General features: G+C 38.4%; 1 protein-coding gene across 3 annotated transcripts; it reads left to right on the top strand.

Annotated features, from left to right (window-relative positions):
• The first annotated feature begins 570 nt into the window (after window positions 1-570).
• tlcd4a (TLC domain containing 4a) lies at window positions 571-21,740 on the top strand. Of its 3 annotated transcripts, XM_061237677.1 has the most exons (8): window positions 571-829; window positions 2,425-2,534; window positions 7,984-8,153; window positions 9,836-9,925; window positions 10,072-10,130; window positions 10,339-10,433; window positions 15,929-16,002; window positions 17,554-21,740. In XM_061237677.1, exons 3-8 carry the CDS (start codon window positions 7,999-8,001, stop codon window positions 17,867-17,869), a joined length of 789 nt encoding a protein of 262 aa, XP_061093661.1. In that variant the 5' UTR covers window positions 571-829; window positions 2,425-2,534; window positions 7,984-7,998; the 3' UTR covers window positions 17,870-21,740. The 3 variants fall into 3 exon arrangements, with proteins under 3 accessions (XP_061093661.1, XP_061093659.1, XP_061093662.1); XM_061237675.1 differs by lacking the exon at window positions 2,425-2,534; XM_061237678.1 differs by lacking the exons at window positions 2,425-2,534; window positions 15,929-16,002; window positions 17,554-21,740 and adding an exon at window positions 13,369-15,927.
• The last annotated feature ends 1,291 nt before the right edge of the window (window positions 21,741-23,031 follow it).

The raw sequence follows: 23,031 nt of genomic DNA, 5'->3' as shown, positions 1-23,031 counted from the left end.
TATCCCCATACATGCATTAAAAAATAAGGTGTGTATAATCATTATAATTTGCCTGTAAGGCACTTTGGATAAGCCAAATAAACAAATACAATTGTGCCTGACAAATAAAATAACAAACGGAAGCATTATTTGTTGAGCCACATACATAGCACATCTATAAGCTATTGCAGGATTTATAAGTAGGCCATTCTGTACTATGTACCGCACCTATGCAATTAAAGAACAAAGTGTTCGGCTCTGCCCAACAATGTTAAATATAGCCATAATATTGTTTTGAGGTTGGGACATAGTCCAAACCAAAACCTCAAATATCTGATCTTTCAATTTCATTTGCTCCTGGAATTTCCCAGTTCGTCAGTGAAAATTGCTTGAATTTTATATATTCAAACAGAATTTTTCATCGACGGGAGTCAACCAAAAAAAACAATTGTGTATGATATATTGCACTTATTTCTGCCGGTGCACGTTAATATCTCTTTAAGAATGTAGCTGTAATTTGATACTCATAGGAAAAGCGCCTTGCCCTGCAATAACCTCCCCCATCACTGCCATAAGCGAGCATCAGCTTAACGACACATCTCTCACAGAAGGCAACGTGCTTTTCGATGCATTAAATAAATAGTCTGCTGCTAGGCTTTGCATTGCAGCAGACTCTAGTCGTCATACAAATACAGCTATCTAATTTTAGAATGACACTGCGATGACGACGATTTACCTGTAATTATGGCTGAACCTATTTTTCAGCCCATATTTTAAAACATTACTAAATTTGGTCAATAAACCAGTTCATTACGGAGCTTAGATTTTTCTTCTTAATGAGAGGCAAAAGGTAAGTTTATTTTTTTCATGTTTCTGTGTATTTCAGATCGGGAAATATTTTTAAGCAATGCGGCGTGAGATGGCCTATCCGTCTGCGAGTGCACTGGTCATTTAATCAATGTAAAAATATGTATTGAGACATTTATTTTCATTAACAAATATAGGGGGATATGGTGTTTTCACTGGTGAATTACAAATTGCCCTAATCGTAAACCACATGGCAAACTAACCAGCGTCACACTTAACGTTAATAACTACTCCAAGGTTTTGCTTTCATTTTTTAAAATGTGTGTATGGGCTACAACCGTTTTATAGCGAGCATACAAGGTAACTACTGCAGTGACATTCGATACAGGGGCTATATCGTATCGGATATTCCATACAGGCTATCTGCACGTCATGCCACTCACAGTCCTGTAATCTGTGCAAACTCAACCATGGAGGATAGCTTGTTTGCTAATTGTAGCCTATTTCAGTTTGATTAAGACAATTGTATCTTTTTGAAGATGTTAACTACAACAGCATATGCGGTATTTGCGAATGACAATTTTCTTCAATCGAGCGTCGGCAGCTAGCGGCACGAGCTCTAGGAGAGAAAATTGAAGGTTTCATATAGCCTAAGCTAATCATTTTGAGCTATGGTAGCATACTAGCTAACCAATTAAAAGGACCGCAGTGGAATAACGACTACCATTTCCTATCTGAACTTTACGGCCGTGAGTCATGCTGCACGTGTAGCGAGATGTGATGCATCCGACTTCCTCAGCAGTGCAAAGATGATTGAATAGGGTCGATCAATGCTTCCGAATCCGGTTCGGATGAAACACTTACATACTCATTTAGGCCACTAATTTAGAGCTGACATCGCTTGCTTTTGTTTAAAGAGCTGCCCGAATACGGTCCAAAGTATAATGATCGCCTTTGTATAAATCTCAGCCTAAGAATATCTCTGTCGACAGATTACTGGCTTCAAGGACTTAAAAATAGACAACTTATCAGGTATTGTAAGACCCAGACCTTTAATCAACAGCCTAATCAAATGTAAAAATTTAGAAGCAGTTGGAGCAAAAATAATCTTACAAAGTATTCTTCCAGGATTTTGGTTGGGCTGACACTGGCAGATCCAGTCACATGTCTGAACACTTGTGTACACACTAATGCAAGCTGTTATTTAATTGATTTTTCTATTGCAATCCAATATGTTTCAGTATGTTGTGCCAGCTTACACTTTTTCAGTATTCAAAAGTATTGTTTTGGTATCACTATACTATACAGTATACCCTGAATTTATTCTGCTCTACATGGACTTGCAGATACTGCATGTTTGTATGCAGTCAATCATCTGGACTTGCAAAGTTATATTGCAAACTATTGACTAATTATATAGGTAATAATGTTCACTGAGGTATGCTCATCCAGCTGTTTGAGTGTGATATTGTGGTAGATTTCACAATGCACCTTTAATTAGGTTAATTCAATTATTAGTATTCTTATTATTCATCATAAGCACGACTAATGAAATGCCTCATATCACTGTGTCTCAAATTTAGTTTGATAAATCACTGCATTTATATAGTGCTTTTCTTACACTCAAATGCTTTACAGTGATGAGGGGGAAACTGACCTGAACCACCACCAATGGGCAGCACCCAGAGGTGATGCACAGCAACCATTTTGCACCAGAGCACTCACCACACATCAACTAATATGGAGAGGTAGAGACCCTTCTTTTAGCCAAATAAATCTGGAGATGATTAGGCGGCAGGTTGAAAGGGCCAGGGTGGGAATTTAGGTAGACAAGTGTAGTTCATGAATAATTTGTTCATAATCTGAAGATTAATGTAGACCATGACCTTGTATCCCTTTTAAGGTCAACTAATTTGGGCCTCAGCCGCAGATAAGGCTTTATTTAAGTTTGTGTATTTTCTTATGTCCAGTTAATTTGCTGCTGTTTTATGTGAAATGCTCTGGTTTGGTGATTCCAGTTTTATCACTTTTGTTAGGCTACCATTTATATGGTTAGCTCCACAATATTTTAGTTTGTTTTTCCAATTGAATATGTTCAAATCCCTACCCCCTAATCTAGAATTTCATTTTAACTATTTGTAGCTGCTTTCATGTGTGAGCCCCACTGCTGATTCAGGAGAGTGAAGACATCCGTGGATCTCCTCTGAATCGCTGTCACCAACCTTCTTTTCACACTGCAGCTCACAGCTCGCAGCTCGCATGGAATTGAGTCAGAGGAAGACATCTTATTTGTGACTTTTGGCATGCAGTCAATGGCCCCCTATTGACCTGTGGTGGTTGCTAGAGAACCAATAAATGTGTACTCTTTACCGAATTAAGCCTCCCATACTGGCAAGACAATTGTGCACTGTTAAACTACTTTAATTGTTATCTATAGGGCAATTCCATGGTAACTGACATTACAACTGCAGGATATTTGAGTGGTAAAGTCAAATACAGCTAAATAAGAGACTGACATATGCTTTTATAACTCTCAGGATTTTTGTATTACTCATGTAGCTATATTAGGCTTTGCCACCCAAATATTCAGTAGGTGTAACTTAAGGTCAGGTACTGTGGAATTTCCCTATAGCTTATGCAAAAGGATTTAAATATGGTATGGTAATTACACTGAAAACAACTACTTTAGGCAAAATGGAGGCATACAGTAGGAAATTACTTGACTTGGACCAGTTTTAGACCGTGAAGGTGAACAGGAGGCTTGATTTCCGGTTAGTTTGGCTGTCCTCCATTGATCCATGCAGTGAAATCTGACAATATCTAAATCCCCTGCACCAGGCAGTTTCTCCACAAAGATACTGCAGTAGTGGGTGTTGAATTCCTCAGGTCAGATCTAAACTTGAGGAAAACTATCTATGTCTATGATTATTGCTTCCAGTGCTTCAACGAAGAATACCATTTGTGCCACGATAGTACACTGTGATCCTTTGTGAGAAATATTTACTTTTATAGGAATGTATTAATTCGCATTTCATCTGTAAAGCAATGTTTTGATAAATCTGATAAACCACATGATTGAATATTGGTCAACACTTGGCATTTGTCACAAGCAACAAAATATTCAGGTCAATACGCTTCATGATTCAGTGTGTAGTATGTTTCTGTCAATGAAATAGTAAAGGCTTTTAGAATAGAAACTCACTTTTATAAATTGGATGCCTTAGAGCCTGTAGATTTATTTTCCATTAAGAGATGGAGCTTGTTATTGGAGATTGTTGTTTTTGTCATTCAAACAGCATTCTTGGGTATCTTGCTCTTCAAAAAACAAACCATCTGGAGCTGTGTAGAATGATATACCACAGGAAATATTGGTACAATCTTTTCATTATGTACACGTTTTTCCTGACAGTTTCTTCAATGCCCAGTAGTGGCGTGTTTTAACAAGAATACATAGGCCTATACCTGACAGGGTTGAAGCTGATTCCTTTTCAATTCAGTCGTTTATGTAATTCATTTCAAATAAGTTGAATTGAAAATAGTTACAATGATATGAGTTATTTAATATTAATTTATTGAATCATAATTTGTTGGCTGAATTGAAATGAGTCCAGCTCTGCTAACAGATGCAAATTCCTCTTCGGTTTTTAAGATTTCAAGTGGTGACATTTCCTCCTGGTACCATATAGAACATTAATTGTCAGAACAAAGTAGATGTTTTATTGAACTGAAGGGTTTTCTTTCCATTTCACCACTGAGTCTCTCTGGAGTTACAGGTAGGTACACTCCTTTCTCTCCCTGTTTACCATCTGTCTGACTCAGAAGGAGAGATTATAAAGTAGGTCAAGTTCTCGTGGTCCTGTACTCAGATGCTCCTGGAAATTGCTTTAGATACAGTGAGCACTGTTGCATAGTGCTGAGATGAGGTGATTGATGGGAATGTCTGGTCTCCTGCTTCACCTGGTTCATGGTTGGTACTTTGGAATCTTTGCTGATGGTTTATTGATCAGCGTAAGTGTGTCACTACTTTAATATGATGTGCCACATTGGGTTCATTTGGCCATTGGTGCAGAACAAGGGGCCTTTCAGTTCCGCTTACATTTTCAGTTAACAGTTTAAGTTTTCTCCCATTCAATTAGGATGCATTTAATATACAGTACTGTGAAAAAGTTCTTAAGTTCTGCTTTTAAGCCGTCATTAATGATCCAATTGTAGTACCTGAATCAACTTAATTAATAACCTGATTACCTGCCTATTGATTGTCACATTGTCTGTTGATTCTGGGAGCTGTGCTTAAGGCAATTGACACACATTAATCAATTTTAAGTTATTGAGAAAAATGTGTAAATAATAGCTACATGAATGTAGCGCAGGTGAATATAATCTGTCAACTGAAATGTTTTGCTTTTTAGTTAATATCAAGAGAAAATAAATAGCTTAGTCCTGGGTAGCATATCCTGCTAAAGCACTAGTGCTTAGTGACGTTTTGTACTCCCAGGTGGAATATGAATCTCAACCATATTTGTCAGAGGTCAAAGAGATGATTTGATGCATGTCAATTAGTGAAAATGTCATGCTAAACAATAAGCCTAATCATAATCATCTGAAACTGTTATTTATGTGGCTCAGTACCTCTTTAGAGTCATGCTGTCTGCGTAAGTAAACACGAGGAAACATTTTGTTACACAATAAAATTTTTCCTTCAGCCTGATATCTGTGCTCATCTGCTTCTTTTGTTATTGTGGAAAGCTGTCTAACCTGTAATAATCTGGAACCAAGACTGTATAGCACAAAGTCACAAATTCCACAAAAGCACTAAGCATAAAAACTAAAGGCCACACAAGCCTTCCTTTACAGAGATGACTAGGCTATATTGCTGGATTGTTCGTATTGTATACTCTCTGTGTATTTGATCAAATGAAACATGCATTTTAAATATGAGATAAAAAAGGTAGTCATGGTAATGCCTATGTTAAAGAATGATGTCTGGTTTTAAGTGAAACAATGTGCTTAGTAAAACTGTTACATTCTGCACAATGAATGCTGAACTTAATTTTGAAGCTTGTAGATTGTAGATCTTGTAGATGGCATATACCCGACATAGGCGGCACAGTGTTGCAGTGGTTAGCACTGCTGTGTCGCGAAAAGATGGTTGTGGTTGCGAGTCTCTGGAGTTTGCATGTTCTTCCCGTGTTTTGAGTGGGTTTCCTCCCACACAGAGTCGTGTATGTCAGGTAACTAGGTATATTCCTGCTCCTTGGAACTTATCTTTTCTTACCTTGTTTTATCTTATACTAGTTTCAGGAAGTGAGGGCACACCAAAGGACACAGAAGCACACCAAAGGATTAGCTGTTCTCAGTTTTACTGCAAGTAGCAATGGGAGCTCCTTGGATGGCACTGAATTGGGTCCTGCCCAACTTGCACTTGGAAAGGATTGGGCCCAGGGCTTATCTTTATGAATCAGTGCTTCCAGACTCTGTTTACTAAAGGAAGGCAGGTCTAATTCCTGCCCCCAACATAAGGAAAAAGCTATTTGCAGTATGATTTGTATTTCAAGATTTTGTAGAGGATTGTTTCCTTATCCAAAATCCACTTCAGCCCATAACTAAACTGCAGAGTATAATATTATATGTGCAGGTTTTTGGGATGCTTTTTGACTCAGCTACTTTTGCAGAGGAAAATGAATGTTAAGGCCTTTATTTGTTAACTAGCATGGCTCCTTGTTTCTTGGCATAAAGAGCCAGTGTTACCCTTGGCATTTGTGGTTTTTGCTCGGGACATAAACATAAGTAAACATTTTTTGTAGACTTGCTGCTAATCATATTTCCGTCTGTAAAAGTCAGCAGTTTCCATACGATAAGAAATTCTGTTCATGAATATGATGACAATGTGCAGCCTGTATTCATTTTATGGGCAATTGCATGCTTTCTTAGAAGCAGTCAGTCATGCGGTCATAATTATCCTACACTGCACAGAAGTGATTTTTTGTACTATTATTACTTTTTCACAGAAATGTTATGGTCAGTTTGTTTCTTGGTGGACTGCCACGGCAATTCGTCTGAAGAGTGATTATCATGATTTACAAATTCACAATTTAAGCAGTGCTTACATGAAGCAGTCTAAAAATAAATTTTTAGGGACAACTAGTTCATAAGTTGTGTAGTCCTTGTAAGAATTGCTTGTTCATGGTTGTAACCGTTTTGATCCAGTGCTATTTCCAGTCCCCTCCATAATTATTAGGAGCTTTAATGAATAAAAACAAATGAGATAAAATGTACTTTATTTATCAAATGTTTTCCATGATTATCAATATAAGAAAATGTATATTCGCTAGCCTAATCTTATTGTGATTACATTTCCCAGGGGACATTCAATTGCAAAAGCTTGATTCTGTTCTTAGTGAACCATCTTTGTGGATTTTGAGGAATGCTTTAGGTCATTGTTGGCAGTAAGGTCCAACTACCACTCAGTTTTCGCCTCCTGACAGAGACAGCCACATTTTGTTCTAAATTCTCCTGGTACCTGATGGAGTTTGATACCATGTATCGAGGTTACCAGAGCCTTTGGGAGCAAAACAGTCGCACAACAACAGATATCCACCATACTTCACCTTGGGGTTACCTTGAGTGTTTTGCATGACTATCCCTCCTTTTACAGAAATCCCACCTGATTATAGAACTTCCAATGCTGTTTAGCAACTCCCAGGCACTTACATTTGCGGCTGTCCACAAAGGCTCATTCTGTGCCTACTTCTATTTCTGTTATGCAAACTCAGAGGCTGTGGAATGAGTTAAACATTCACTCCTGCTCTACAGGTGTTGAGTTTCCACACACATTTAACATTGGGGCCATCACACATAGAGATGTGCTTTGTAAGTTAGTTTGTTACTGGGTTTACTTGGCCAGAAGAAAAACATGGTGCATAAACTGCACTTTATATCATAATAATGTTTTTTATTTTTCATCTTTGTTTCTCTGTGTGGATAGTTCAAAGTAGTCTATTATGTCTGATGGTGGTGAAGATAGACAATGTTGTTGGTTAACTGACTCTTGTTTGCATGTGGCCACCAGGTCACTTTACAGTTGAACAGTTAAGGTTATGCTGCTTTTTGGTCAGCATGCAGCATGCAAATAGGGCCAATGGATGGTTCAACTTTCAGGCTCGGTCTCACTAATTCTGTTTTTTTTCTTCCTTGTAGCGGGGGCGAGCAGCCATGGATCCCTTCAGCCAGCTGATTCTCGCCATCTCAGTGACCAGCTTCTTCACTTTCCAGTGGCTGTTCCACAGTGTCAGCCCGTGGGTGTCCACCCGTGTCAGCGCTGGCTTCCGGGGGCTCAGCCACAAACAGACGATAGAGTGGAACTCTAGGTACTGAAATCAACAAAGCTTTTTTTCCCCTCACATGGTATATACATTTGTACCACAGAAACCCGGGTCTGCTGCATGGAAAAGCAGTGTTCATGAGCTAAATATGATTGAGTTATCCACTGATGACAATTTGCTTATATTACTTTACATTATAGGCATTTGGCAGATGCTATTATACAGAGCAAAGTACAACAAAGTGCGTACCCATAACCAGGGACAATATGCACAATAATGTGTACATATAAGTCAAGTGTGCAAAACACAAGGACAATTTAATGTGCTTACATCACAAAAAATAGATCTGTTTATTTGAATATATTTTAATCTCTATCGGCATTTTCTTTTAGTTTAATTTATGCCCACAGGATGCGATCAGCATGCTTTAAGTGTATTGGAAAGATCTGTTGGTAGAGCATCACGGTACGTATGTAATAAACGCAGCAGTTGTAACACCTGTAAACGAGCAATAGAGTAGCGAACAATCCCTCGCCATTTAATTCCCTGTGAATGTGTATGTCCGTGACCTGTAGTCTGACATTTTCTTCAGTCTCTTCTCAAACATTGGAATGTATTAACCTGTGTTTAACTGAAGGATGTGGTCGTAAAGTCACACAAGTGTTTACTTCGGAAAGCACAGCAGCGGCATAATTCTGAATTTCTTCCCACCTGGCTTTGCATAAAAAACGAGAATGTTTTGGCAGCCTAACTCCAGGGAAACGCGCTGGGGGTGTGTTAGAAAGTCTGAAGGCAGGACAGGGAAGCTAAAAGCTCACACCTGGCCCAACGTCTGTGTCTCCATGGGAGCGTTATGTAACCGGCTGCAACTCCCCCGTTACAGCTCTGATCCTCACCTTACAGTTTATCACAGTCATTAACTGCGCCGCAAATCCACTGGGCATCGGTAGGTGGCCTATTACACCCTTGGCGGGAATCGCGGATACAGACAGGATCATGGATTTGTATCAGGCAGTACGGCTACCTCTGAGTGACATCAGCACGTAGCGTATTGGATGCTATAATCTTGGATAGAGCCCATTCTTTCAAAGGTAGCTTTTCCTATAAAATGAAAAGGGCCCTCTGGGTGGAGCACTATAGTCCTGGAGCTGTCTTTGAGCCTGCAGACTATGAGGGCTGTTAATCGCTGCAGTCTCACGCTCTCACTGAAGCTGGGATGAAGGAAGATTAATGGGGCTCTGTGGACCAGGCAAAGCCGATCGCTGGACTGGCAGGGCGATCCGGACAGATTTAGTACAGCAGTACATCAATAACTAAAACGGCATAATCGATTAATAAAATCGAATAATTGATTTGATTCGATTCTATTTGATTCTATAAGGTAATATGAATATTCTTATAAGACCTGTGTCAAATTAATTATGTGTAATTATTTTGGATTCAAATACTTTTCTACGCTTTATTCAGCTTGTCTGGTGTAGTGAAACCTATTAAATATTCTCAAAAAGTGCGAACCCTGCTTTCTGGTCCTCTTTGTTGGCTCAATTGCACCAGGCAAGATAAATCGAGCACAGAAAAGGATTTGAATCCAAAACAATTACGTAATTGACCCAGGTCTGTTATTTGTTTACATTGATCAGTTTGTGTTCGTCACTATATTTTGTGTGCTGGAGAATGTGATGACCATAAAAGGTGTGTGTGAAGCATTTGCTATTTCCTACTTTTAGGACAGTATCCACTTTTCACGCCCTGGTGGTGGGACTCTTCTGTCTCTACATCTTGCTCTTCGATGACGCTATCAATGAAGATCCTGTCTGGTAAGATCTCTATTGCATTATGAGGATTGTGTAATGAGTTTTCTATAGAAGCCACAACATTGTTTTCCAGTTATTATAGCAATATAATAATCTTATTATCTCAAGTAACTGTACTTTATTATTATTGTTTGTGTCTGTGACTATAGGGGAGATCCTACACTGGTGAAAATAAATGTGGGCATAACAACAGGCTACCTCATTTCCGGTGAGAGTTTTCTGATAGATTTTCTATTCTATCTGCACATGTATTATTTTCAAGCTGATGTTGGTAATGATAACCACTATAGACAGGATGCAAATATCTACCGCACAAGAAATCCCTTGTAGACTGAACATGCATTTCTAAACAATGTATTTGTAAAAAAAAATTATGACCTCAGTATTCTTGTCTGTCTTTTGTCCTGTTTTTTCAGATCTGCTGCTCATATTTTACTTTTGGAAGGCAATAGGGGACAAGTTTTTTGTAATCCATCATCTGGCAGCGTTGTATGCTTACTACTATGTACTGGTGAGTTCCCTATTGTCCAATAGCAGAACGTGCAGGCAAGATGGGAAAGAGACAACCAAGTGTGAACAGCTGTGCAGTGTTTGCTATTAACAGGAGGACTATGAAGTAGGTACTTACGTACACATCACTGTCCCCGTTTGATGTGATCCTATTAACTATATGTAAGATAATTAACCAGCATGCACAATTAACAAGGTGCACATTTCTCTCAAACTTGAAGACTATGCTGTCATGAGTCTGTGAAATATTTTGGTGACCAATTGGAAAAGTCAAGTGACCCATCTGAAGACATTCCTAACGTTACATATTTCTGACGTGTACCGTCAGAAGGTTTCCGAAAGTGAGAAAATATGTTGCACTACTTTTACGCTACTACCTTACAGTTCACTACTTTGAACCTTTTAATCCATTAGCTAACACTGTGAATAAATGGGCTTCAACACGGATGCAGCAATAAATGTAGTTGTATTGTGAAATTAAGGGGACATTCTTTCCTCCTTCCTTTGATTTGGTTCATTACATTTCAATAAAAATCACACTTTGTCCAGTTTGGCCCCTTTAATCTTAAAGTGATGTCTAGACAGCAGGCCTGCCAGCCCTTGTCCAGCTTGAGTCTAGGGTAGGTGATTTAGAAGGGCCACTGCTGTTCACTCTTGGTTCTGTGCGTCTGTAACCCTCTAGGTCGCCAGGTTCTGTAGATGATGATGATGATGATGATGATGGTGGTATTTTTTGCATGGAATGCTCAATGGCAGTAACAGCAGAATCCCCCCTCCCTCCTTCCCTCCCTCCTGCCCTCCCCTAAGCCCTGCTTCTCTCTCACTGGCCCCTCTGTATACTCCTGAAGTGAAACCAGCTCCTGAAGCCAGCTGTACTGTGTGCATGCCTCCGCTGCTCGGGTGTAGGGTGGAGGGTCTCTGTGTGCATGCCATAAACGCCTCTACTGCTTTGTGCCAGAGCTGAATTCTGCCTACCTCCCGCTTGATAGCCGGCCCACGCCGTTATCCCCGCTCCCCGGACACTCGAGACGGGGGGCGCTGCAGTGCTATTGTCCAAATCATATCAGGCTAGCAGAAGCCAACACTTTTGACAACTAAAGTGAATGAAAAAACAAAACAAAGCGGCAACTGCGATGGCACGTGCGTTATCACCTTTTTGTGATGCATAAAACTGGGAGGCACAGGTTCATATTGGTAAGAGACTGTGTTGTTCCAGGTTGCTCTAAAGTGAATGTGCCTGACTTGCACACTAGCAGGCTACCTCCATTAGTAAATACCGAAAACAGTACATCATATCAGAAAAGGCAAATAGTAAAAATTGGTTGACCACATGTTTTTTTAATTTTTTATGTATTATGTTTATGCTCGGTATGGTTAAATTTGTTGATTTTCAAAGGCTCGCTCAGCTCTGTGGCACAATGTATTTTCCTTTTAACAATTTGCTCAGGAAACTGTGGGTAAAAGTAGAGGGATGTGCTGGGTGATGCTGATGGAAAACCAAAATAAAACCAAAAAAGAAGCAATACTCCAATTGCTATTCACCTTATAGCATGCAGACCTAATGAATTCAGACAGATTCTGAATTGAATTAAAGACACTGGGCGAAAGTGGGTAGGGAAGTAGTGCATTCTTTCAATGTGCTTTCTGGTCATCATTACTGATGCAGGCTTTCCTCTTGTTGTAGAAAACTGGTCAAATGACTGTCAAAGTATGACTGAATGAAATGCTCAGATATTTTCATAAAAATCTTTTTATGAAATCCTGATTTTAATCATATTTCATCTCGTAGGACTTGCATATATTCAGTTTTACAAATTGGGATAAGTGATGATGACGATGAGTTTCCGATGAGTTAAAAGTAATAATTGCATGAAGCCCATAGCTATATATCTGTACAAGATTCTGTGTGATGCCGTTTCTGGTCTGTTATTTTAGAACATAACCATCATGGCATTACTTTTGAAAGTCTATGGATCCTGAATTCATGGAATGCCGTTTGTACTGACTGACATTGACATTATTAATGTGGATATTTTGCACTGTAAATTGTTTGCATACGTTTTGAATATTTTTTCTTTGCTACTGTATGCCATGCACCAAGGGATGGACCCCATATTCATAAGCCACTATGATGCTAAGATGATGCTAAAACTCCACATTGAATGTGTTTTCTGGAAAGTGCTATGCTAAATCATTCAGTATCTACAGTGAACAGAAAAGTGCTTGCCAGCTATTCGTAACATATTCAAACCATCATATTAGCTAGCGAGCTATGTAATTCCAAATACCTAATATATCAGCATGAGTTTGGATTTCTGAACTGAATCTAAAATAGTCTGCAAAATATGCCCCAAATTAGGCACAGTCATTTAAAAATGTTTCCAATGCTTGTAGTTTTAAGACTGAATATCAATTATGCATATCTTGCAAACCATTATGTCTCTACATAGTTTCTATAGTTTTCCATCTCTTTCCATATTCCTTTCTATATATTTATGAATACATTTTCTCGGACAAACATTTATCATGTAAATCCAATAAAATAATACGCTATTGCCAGAAAATGTATAAAACAGTACAGCTATATAAACCTTAAGATTCATATTGTTCTCATGATTAATCTACAAATGGTACTATCCAGATTGATCTTAATTATCAGATTTTATGTGTAGTCTTCAGTGCATGGTAAATGTCTTTGACAGTGTTGGTGTTGCTGCTTTTTTGCTGCCGGTTGTAGTTGCACTTATTTTCCAACACTCTTTTGCTCTTTGTCTCTTTCTCTGTCCTCACCTAACTTGTCTTATTGATTAACTCCGTCCCACTTCTCTTGCCAGCCAATCCTACATGCAAAAACTACCAAAATGAAGTTAGTCTTAATTTAATGAAAGGCCAGACTTGACTGACCTAGATGGACTCCCTTCCTGTCTTGTCTGCAGTTAGTGCTGTTGGCGGTACACTGGGCACTCTTCTGTTGCTCAGAAACAACAGTATGGACTTACCAGTATGTAGAGGTACTAGCTTACAATGCTGGAAGGTTCATATCCTCTGCTTTTAACTGGTATCAGGTGTATAAGGTCTGTTTCCAAACTCCAGTAAGTATAATGTTCCTTTGCAGTCTCACAGGTAAGTTTGTGTTCCCTGGTCCAAGCTTCTTTAAACACCACTGTTCCTCAGCCCCCTCATGCACTTAGTTCATAAAATTGCTTGTTTTATGGATGAGATCAGTTAACTAAATTATGACAAAATTGACTGTAGAATTACCAATTTTGCTGTGGGAGAGGGGGTGTGTGGTGTTCAGAGTAATGCTCCGGGTTTGCACGGTAAGAAGCGTGAAATGTCCAGTTTGGGTGGTGGTGGAGGAGACCTTTGTTTGGCATGGCTAATTATTGCTTTTTTGACTAGTGGCTGTGTATATACTTTTTATTACTCCTATGCATTCATGCAGATTGTAGTGCTTGTTGTAGTAATTGTTGTGTACGGATGCTATATTGTCTGGATAGTGGGATGTTTTAAAAATGAATCCAATGTTCTCTGCCTGGCTCTCACCTTGAATGGAAAGAGGTCCTGGTCATTTTGTGTGTGTTTAAATAAGCTGACTGATTTGTGCTGATTAGTTTCTCAATGGTTCTACGGTTGTTTTTTTGTGTAATGAATTATGTCTTTATGATACACAACTAATTGCTGTAGATGTAATAGTACATTGACAATCTGAATAAATATTTGACTTTCAGCTTCCAATCCCAGGGCTATTAACATGCATTATAGTGTACATGGAGTACAGATAATGTGTTACTGAGGGACCAGATGAACCAGATGGTGTTTTGCATTTTTGTAAAGTTATTGCTCATGTTGTGCCAAGGCACTGTGTGGTAGTTCTGTAGACACACCCAAGTATTTATCTTCCAATAAGGGCCATATATTTGGTGCGTGGCTCTTGAATTATCAACCACTTACATAAGTTTGAACTTTTCTTGACAAATATACAGCACAGTCCATAAGTATTTGGACAGTAGTAGAGTTTTTGTTCTTCTGACTCTACACCAGCACATTGGATTTGAAATTAATGTGAGGTTAAAATGCAGACTATCACCATTAACTGGAGGGAACATTCATATGAAGTACATTCATATTGAGTGATCCATGTAGGAACTACGTTCATGTTCATACAGTCATACAGAGCCCCACCCCCTTTTGGTGGACCAAAAGTCATTGGACAGATGGCTTCTCAGCTGTTACTGATTAGTCGGATGTATTCAATCACTTCCTTAGTGCAGGTGTTAGAGGGCTTTCAGTGTATAGTCTTGATTCAAGGCTTTGGATTGCCTTTGGAGTCTGTTACTGGCTTTTTCAACATGAGAACCAGAGTTGTGCCACTGAAAGTTAAGGGAGCTATTATGAGGCAGATAAATACGAGAAAAGACAGTCAGAGACATAGGCCAAGCAATAGGCTTACTGAAACAAACTGACACATCATAAAGAAGAAAGAGTGCAGTGGTGTATGTTTTGGATTATTGCCTTGCTGTGGGATGAAGCCCCATCCAAAGAGTTTGGAGCCATTCGATTTAACTTGAGCAGATGAGATGCTGTTGTACACTTCAGAATGGGTTTCAGAGGGGGTTCTTTATTTCTTTGACAGTTCCTTTCCGTCCCCACACTTTGCTCTTGCCATCACTCTGATGTAAGTCAATCTTGGCCTCATCTCTCCATAAGACATTTGTTTCAGAGCTCTGCAGGCTCTTTTAGGTACTAATTAATTAACCATATGCTGAATTCTTCAGTCATCAACAGTTGAGATATTCCTTGGCCTACCAGCCCCTTTGCAATTACTGAGCTCACAAGTGCTCCCTTTCTTCTTAATTATGTTCCAAACTGTTTATTTTGGTATAGCTATTGTTTGGCCCATTGACAGTTTTTTCTTATTGCTCAGCCTCATAATGGCTTCCTTGACTGTCATTGGAGAGGAGAGTCAAGGATCCTCTCCTCTGATCTGTTATTGCTGTCTAATAACAATAATAACACTCCAAAGGCAATCAAAAGCCTCAAATCAAGACCTAATACTGAAAGCTTTCTTATACCTATACTAAGGAAGCGATTGAATACACTTGACTAATCAGGTGTATTCAGTTGAGAAACCAACGGTCCAATTATTGTTGGTCCCCTAAAACAATACCCTCAGATCAAAGGTGACAGTCTGCATTTTAACCTCATATTCATTGTATCATTTCAAATCCAATTCTATTGAAATGAAGCATTTTATGAATATATTGCAGCTGTGGATGATGGATACCACAAATAGGTTATGAATAGTTAGTCTAAATTTATGGGAAAACATTCCCACATTTTTTGTTTTATCTCACGCTTACTAATACAAACAAACTGTATGGATGATGAACCTTAACGAGGTTTCCTAAGCTGAAGCTATGCCATTATGTTCTATGCGTGTATGTATGTGCACTTTTCCTAGTTCATTATTTCTCTTGTACCTTGTTCTTCTAGGGCCCAGGAATGTTGCCTTATTTTGCTAACTTCCGTCTGCTTGCAGAGTTCTCCACCCCTTGTGTGAACCAGCGGTAGGTACTCACCCAGGTGTTTGTGGTTGCCAAGAGAACTGCTGAGTCAGTGCTCTGACCGTGACAGCAGTCAAGAGTCATGTAGCCAGTAATGCTGTAAAAAATATATTTGACAGATACAGACAAAATAATATTTAGTTCAGGTTAGACTGATAATTGCATTGTAAAATCACCCCATCGTGTTTTCTGTGAAATTTATGAAATCTAATCAATTTATTGTGTTTAATTCCAGATCATAATAAAACATATCTATTTATATTTGAAGACTAGGTATCCTGGGGAATGAAATAAAATTAACTGGAAAACTGGCTTCATGGCCCATTGCTGCTCTTTGAGTTCCTTAACCCAACTGGCATGCCAAGACTTCTACTTATGAATACTTTTTTTTTGGTTAACTGTAAATATGTTTTCAAGACAAAGTAGACCATGTTTTTATCAACGGACCTTGTAGTTCTTAAATTGTGCATCCCAAATCAGATAATTTACTTTAAAGATATTATCATGAAGTTTATTATTTACACTCAATTGAGTATTCTTTGTATTCATTTATTTTATTTTATTATTAATACATTCAAATATGCTAATTCAATCACAGGGAATTAAGTATGCATATATTTGTTCAAACACTGTAAAAGAAACTGTAAAAAAATGTTTGCCCATTTTTTTTTACTTAATTCTATCAACAAAGTACATGTTTTAATCGAATAGTTAAGTTTAATAACAATGCAGTTTGTAACTACTATATGTAGTTATTGTGAATGCAGTTTCAGCCGATGTTTACAAAGAAAATGGATCCAAAAATGAGGAAACTAGTAAGATAAACACAATTTTCTGTAATCACCATCTAGACACAGGAACCAGTATGATCAGTTTGGAGAATATACCTGTGCTGGAATTTGAGATGAATGGTAGCTACTTTAACTGTATCCTATAGGTGTACATCTATGGCTCCTGAATGTAAAAATGATGTATATGTGGACAGTATATTTGTATTAAAACTACAGGGCAGTCCGATTGTGCTGAAATCCGTATACAGAGGTTAACCTGAACTCAATTCAGACCTGTATACTTAGTTCCCTTATCCCAAAATCCAGCGACTCAACTACATGACTGAGCATAAATTAATCAAATGTATAGTTGCATATTTTTGTTCACATCTTTACACATTTCAACATGCTCACATGTCAAGTTCAAACTCTTGAGCTGAAACACTTTAATTGGTAAAACACACTACATGCTGTAAAAAACAGTTATTTAAACATTATTTCAGTTTATTATTTTTATTTTTTAAATAAGGTCAACCTCATTTAGCTGCCAGGGTGAAGAGTTAACGGCACATGATGCAGTTAGGAGATCTCCATTTATTAAAACAATTATCTAAAAATGAGCATCACTCCTAAGGACTCACAGACTGAAATCCTCCATGAATCCTGTTGCAGACGATGCAATATACAGAGCGTCATAAAATATATCATTTGTCTCCCCATAAGGTATGTTACTGAGGTCAGTGTCCATATACCTGTTCATATTATTATCGTCACTGTTTTTCAGCTGGTTCTTTGAAGTGTTAGGTTACCCCAAATCCTCCAAACCCAACATTGCCAATGGAGTGATGATGGCAGCCATTTTCTTCCTGGTGAGGATCGCGGTTATGCCGGTGTATTACACCCGCATGTACTCCGTCTACGGCACGGAGGCCTTCTACAAGGTGTCCTGGGGTGGGCGCACTGCCTGGATCTTCTCCAGCTTCTGCCTGGATATCATGAACGTCATGTGGATGCACAAGATCGCCCGCGGATGCTACAAGGTCCTGCGCTCCAGCAGACAGCGTAAAGTAGACACACAGGAGAACGGGAAGACGGAATAAGGAGCTGAGAGAGACGGGAGATACCGCCGGGGCCCACTAAGAAACACACCCCACGCACAGGGTTATTCTGCTGACAGCCTTGCCTGTGAGTATCAACCGTCTTCTACAAGTCACGAGCCCGGAAGAGATGCACAATTACGGACTATCCCAGGTTCTGCATCTCCTTTCTAAACCAGAACTAAACCGAACATGCTGACACTATGGGACTAGTGGGTACAGCTGTCGTGTGCATGGCCAATTTCCTTTTCTTTTTTTTTTTAAAATATGTAAACTTTTTATTTGCATTTGGTGCAGCTGTTTATGATGAAATTGATATTTTGGTTTTCTACTTAAATGGATCAACATTTTAACACACTGTCAATGTCCGCATGGACATTTCCCCCATGGACCATGTTTTTATTTATTTTTCACTGAAGAGCTGGTCAGATGAACCCTGGAAGATGATATTTGGGGTACAGTACTAAGGGTACTGTAGGAGACGGGATGCATTTATTTCATCCCACTTCACCCCCATTAAGTCTGGTGTGTTGCCAATCAAGTGTGCAGCATACCAGCTGTTCTGAACTGTACAGTACAGCATACCAGTTATTCTGAACTGTACAGTACAGCATACCAGTCATTCTGAACTGTACAGTACAGCATACCAGTCATTCTGAACTGTACAGTACAGCATACCAGTCATTCTGAACTGTACAGTACAGCATACCAGTTATTCTGAACTGTATAGTACAGCATACTAGTTATTCTGAGCTGTACAGTACAGAATACCAGTCATTCTGAACAGTACAAAGCAAGTCTACTGAACTGACTTGTAGAATGCAATATAACGTATAATATAAAAGAAAGTGAACTAAACGGAACTGAAGGATCTTCTGGGCATGTCGTATGGTTCATTACTTGAGCAGTCACTGTGATTAAGAGCCAATATACTTACAGAAGAGAGCAAGGTGCACTGTCATTTGGAGAAGTCATGCGTACACTGAGATGAGTTATTCTATATGTGTTTCAGCAGTGATTAGACATCAGTACATTCTCTTCCAGATTTTAATGTACATTAGAATGCATTTATTTTTTGATTTTATTTTTTTAAACATAAAGGGGATTAAAGTGCACTTATGTCTGTGTGACATACCACAGGATATCTCACATAGCTTGCCTCTTAAACTTGACTAGTGAGGCAGAGAGAACTGATAAAATGTGCCAATTGAAGGATTTTAACTGTTGTGCATCATGGGAGATTGTGACAGGATTCTGACATATTTATCACCAAAAACCATTATGATTTTGCCATTACATTTTCAAACAACTGGGAGGTAAATACCATATTATGTACTCATAAAATGAAATTAGGAGGTAGGGTGCAACATGGTGAGACAGGTTTTATGTTTTTTTTTTTAATCTTTGGAACATCCACAAAATTAACATTTTCCTCTTTGTACAGTGAGCCGGTGCATGCCACAGTCTTGTTCTCAGAATGTTTTCATATTAAATGTAGAGATGTAATCGAACATTATTTTACAAGTAAACTGATGTACTGCATTCAGTCAATATTGAATTTGAGTTGAATAGCATTGGATCAGTTTCAAAGAATATTGCAATGCCATAAAATTATGTCTATTATACAGTGACAAATGTACCCTGTGGACAAAGACAATTGCACGTCTGGGACCTTGCACTTTGATGGCAGGACCTTTTCTACATCGTACCTAATTTATGGTAAAACCAGTGAATTACTGGACCAGCACGTCTATGTTTGTACTTGCATATTTATTATATTAATGGAACTGTATGACATATGGCTTATAAATGGTGTTTGTGATGTTTCTACTGTAGATATAAAAGGAAGAACTCACTGAGCAGTGACACATTAGCTATAATATATTGAGGGTGCATCTGCTTTCACTATGCTCTTAGCACTTTAGTATAGAATGCACATTTTCGCCATGTACTCATGTACATTAAAGGGAAATCCAACTTCTCTGCCAGAGGGCGGTGATTGTCTCCTGTGTGTCAGAGTTGGACTGATGACATAAGCACTGAAAATGAATCTGACAGGAATGGAACTTGGTGAAATGGCCCTTTCACAAGCTTTACTTTCTATTTGTACTTGAATTTTCTTTTCTTTTTTTATGTAAATATATATTTTATTTTTTACTGTGCTTGTTTTTTCTTTTCTTTTTATTTTTTTACTTCATTTACTGGGCACTGACGCAGGTTTAAACGGAGTTCTTGTCTGTGGGAATCCAGAGAAAGCAAGCTTTATCAACAGCCTTATAATGTGTTCTGCAGTGGTCATTTGTGCAAGTTGCCTTTTTAGAAATTGCAATTAAGATACTGCATCTTAAAAGAACCTAAGTGATACTTTGTGACCATCATAGCATTCAGTATTTTAATGTATAATTTATTTAAAACAAAGTTAGTCTGAGCAAGCAGTTTCTGTCATTCTTGCTTGCCAATGTCAGTTTGAGGTTATTTGGTGAGGTTAGGCCTCCCGTACTTACTTTAATGTACAAGTATCGCCATCAGTGCAGTGCGCACTGCTGTGGCACATTTCTTGACATTTTAGTAACATTATTGCATTTTAAATGTTCTCCATTGCTTTACAGAAGGTCTTATCCTCATGCAATTTAGATTTTCAGTTATGTTACGAAGTAAGCCATCAGTTACAATACCACGGATTTGAATATCAAGAAAGTCTTGTATGCTGTCGGGGGTGGAAAAGGGGCCACCAGGGGTGACTGTTGTTTATGCATATTTTGGAGTTTCATTAAGTTGTTAGTTGTTGAGTGTCCATTTGTACATTGCTAGTAATGTCCCAGCTAAAGAACTTGATTTGCCGATCTTCTAGTCTTCAGTAAGCGGGGGCTCATATGTGCAATATGTCAACATTTGCTTGCCAGTGTATTAACAGTGTACAGGCTATTGGTAATTTCTTCATCAGGATACTGCAAGAGACCAATAGGTACCACATTCGACTACAGTAACAATGGGGAGTAGTTGTTCAGGGATGATGGTTGAGGAGAAGATGGGGCCACTGCTGTTGTGTCTCAGCAAGGTATTTAATCAGAAGCTTATTTGGTAAATATGCAGTGTAAACTAGGTAAGATATGCTGTATATTTTAGTCTACTTAGCAGTAAATCATGTAACAGGCAGCCTATATGAAAATATCATATAACGGCGCATTTTTTTTATTTTATCACAACATGCATGCATTTTTCTAGAAACTCGCAAGCAATTCATGTCCATTCACTATTTTCTTTTTAACCTGTGTTCGATACATAATCTGCATTGGAAACCATGGCATATGTTGATCTTTGGCTGGGATATAGAATGAATTCACAATATATACAATATAGAGATCTTATTTAAAGAATGTATATAATTCATGGAGAATGAATGTCCATGCTGCCATCCATTTTATTCTTTAATATTCTTTTTATTTTTATAAATCATGTGTTTTCTGGTGGTTTCTGATTATTTTTAAGTAAAAGTGAGAGATTTCACCCATATGTTGGGGATTATGGGGTATTGTATGAATCTCTGATTAAGGGTCTATAGAATATGTTATGTCCAAAGATGTTTGTCAGATGCATTTGGAACTGTGTCGACATAGGAGTCTGATGTTTACAGAAGACAACCCCTAGAGGTTACAGTGTAATTCTGCAAGTAGTGAGTGACATCAGTGTTTTTCTGATTTTACGTACTCATGGAAAAGGTACGTTTATGTCAATGAAAGGGCCAGACCCTTATTTTCTAAAGCAGTTTTATTCATTCATAATTTTAAACTTAAAAGGTAAGCCATTATTTTTTGCCTGAATAAAGCAATACATTCATTAGAATATATAATGTCAATAAATTATTCAGATTGAAGTCATTGGTCTTGTATTTTTCTGTTTTGACTTTGCAGTTTAATCTAACCCCGATACCGCCAACAAAGCCACGGACAAGGGTTGTAAAAAATAATTCTAAAATCTTACACAATCTCGAGCACCTAACGCGCAATGCAAGATAGGCTATTTAACATATGTCTAAAGCCAAAGAGTTTATTATTAAACTCAAACCAGTTTATTCTTAAGATGAATACTTATATATATAGCTCATCTATAAATGAGCTATAATTAAGGGAAATAGACTGACGTGCACGGTTCAATAAGCTTGCGTTGTATCTACTACTGCATTCTCTCCATTGAGAATCTAACCTATATCTTTCGCGGAGTGTAACCACGGAGAAAGCCAGCCGATTAATTCCGTATCGAAAAACAGCCGATTAAATAAAACACCCCTGAATTCTACGGGAACGTACTGGAGAGAAGCTCCTTTCCACGGAATTGATTGGTCAAAGGGCAGTGCTTTTAGGCCTACAGAATATCATGCAAAAGTTCATTTATTTCAGTAATTCAACTAAAAAGGTGAAACTAATATATCATATAGACTCATTACATGCAAAGTGAGATATTCCTAGCCTTTATTTCTTATATTTTTGATGATTGGCTTAAAGCTTATGAAAACCCCAAATTCAAAATCTCAGAAAATTTGAATATTGTGGAAAGGTTCAATATTGTTGGCTCAAAGTGTCACACTCTAATCAGCTAATTAATCCAAAACACCTGCAAAGGATTCCTGAGCCTTTAAATTGTCTCTCAGTATGGTTCAGTAGAATTCACAATCATGGGGAAGACTGCTGACAGCCTCAAAAGGTAATTGCAAGAGAAGTTGGATGTTCTCAAAGTGCTATATCAAAGCACATTAATAGAAAGTTAAGTGGAAGGAAAAAGTGTGGAAGAAAAAGGTGCACAAGCAGCAGGGATGATCGCATCCTGGAGAGGATTGTCAGGAAAAGGCCATGTGTGGGAGAGTTTCACAAGGAGTGGACTGGGGCTGGAGTAACTCCTGAACTCGGCTCCTGAATAACAAACAACGCCAGAAGCGTCTTACCTGGGCTAAAGGAAAAAAAGAACTGGTCTGTTGCTCAGTGGTCCAAAGTCCTCTTCTCCGATGAGAACAAATTTTGCATCTCATTTGGAAACCAAGGTCCCAGAGTCTGGAGGAAGAATGGAGAGGCACACAATCGAAGATGCTTAAAGTCCAGTGTGAAGTTTCCACAGTCAGTGTTGATTTGGGGAGCCATGTCATCTGCTGGTGTTGGTCCACTGTGCTTTAT

The sequence above is a fragment of the Conger conger genome, chromosome 4, assembly GCF_963514075.1.
Source record: "Conger conger chromosome 4, fConCon1.1, whole genome shotgun sequence".
Lineage (NCBI taxonomy): Eukaryota > Metazoa > Chordata > Actinopteri > Anguilliformes > Congridae > Conger > Conger conger.
The sequence above is the reverse complement of the archived record's forward strand: the minus strand, read 5'-3'. Positions and strand labels throughout refer to the sequence as shown.

What these genes read in the sequence shown, in the direction of transcription:
- tlcd4a (XM_061237675.1), top strand. Translation starts at nt 7,999, where the DNA reads ATGGATCCCTTCAGCCAGCTGATTCTCGCCATCTCAGTGACCAGCTTC. An exon ending in ATCAATGAAGATCCTGTCTG is followed by an intron (nt 9,926 to 10,071) that starts GTAAGATCTCTA and finishes CTGTGACTATAG; the next exon opens with GGGAGATCCTACACTGGTGA. An exon ending in ACCCCTTGTGTGAACCAGCG is followed by an intron (nt 16,003 to 17,553) that starts GTAGGTACTCAC and finishes ACTGTTTTTCAG; the next exon opens with CTGGTTCTTTGAAGTGTTAG.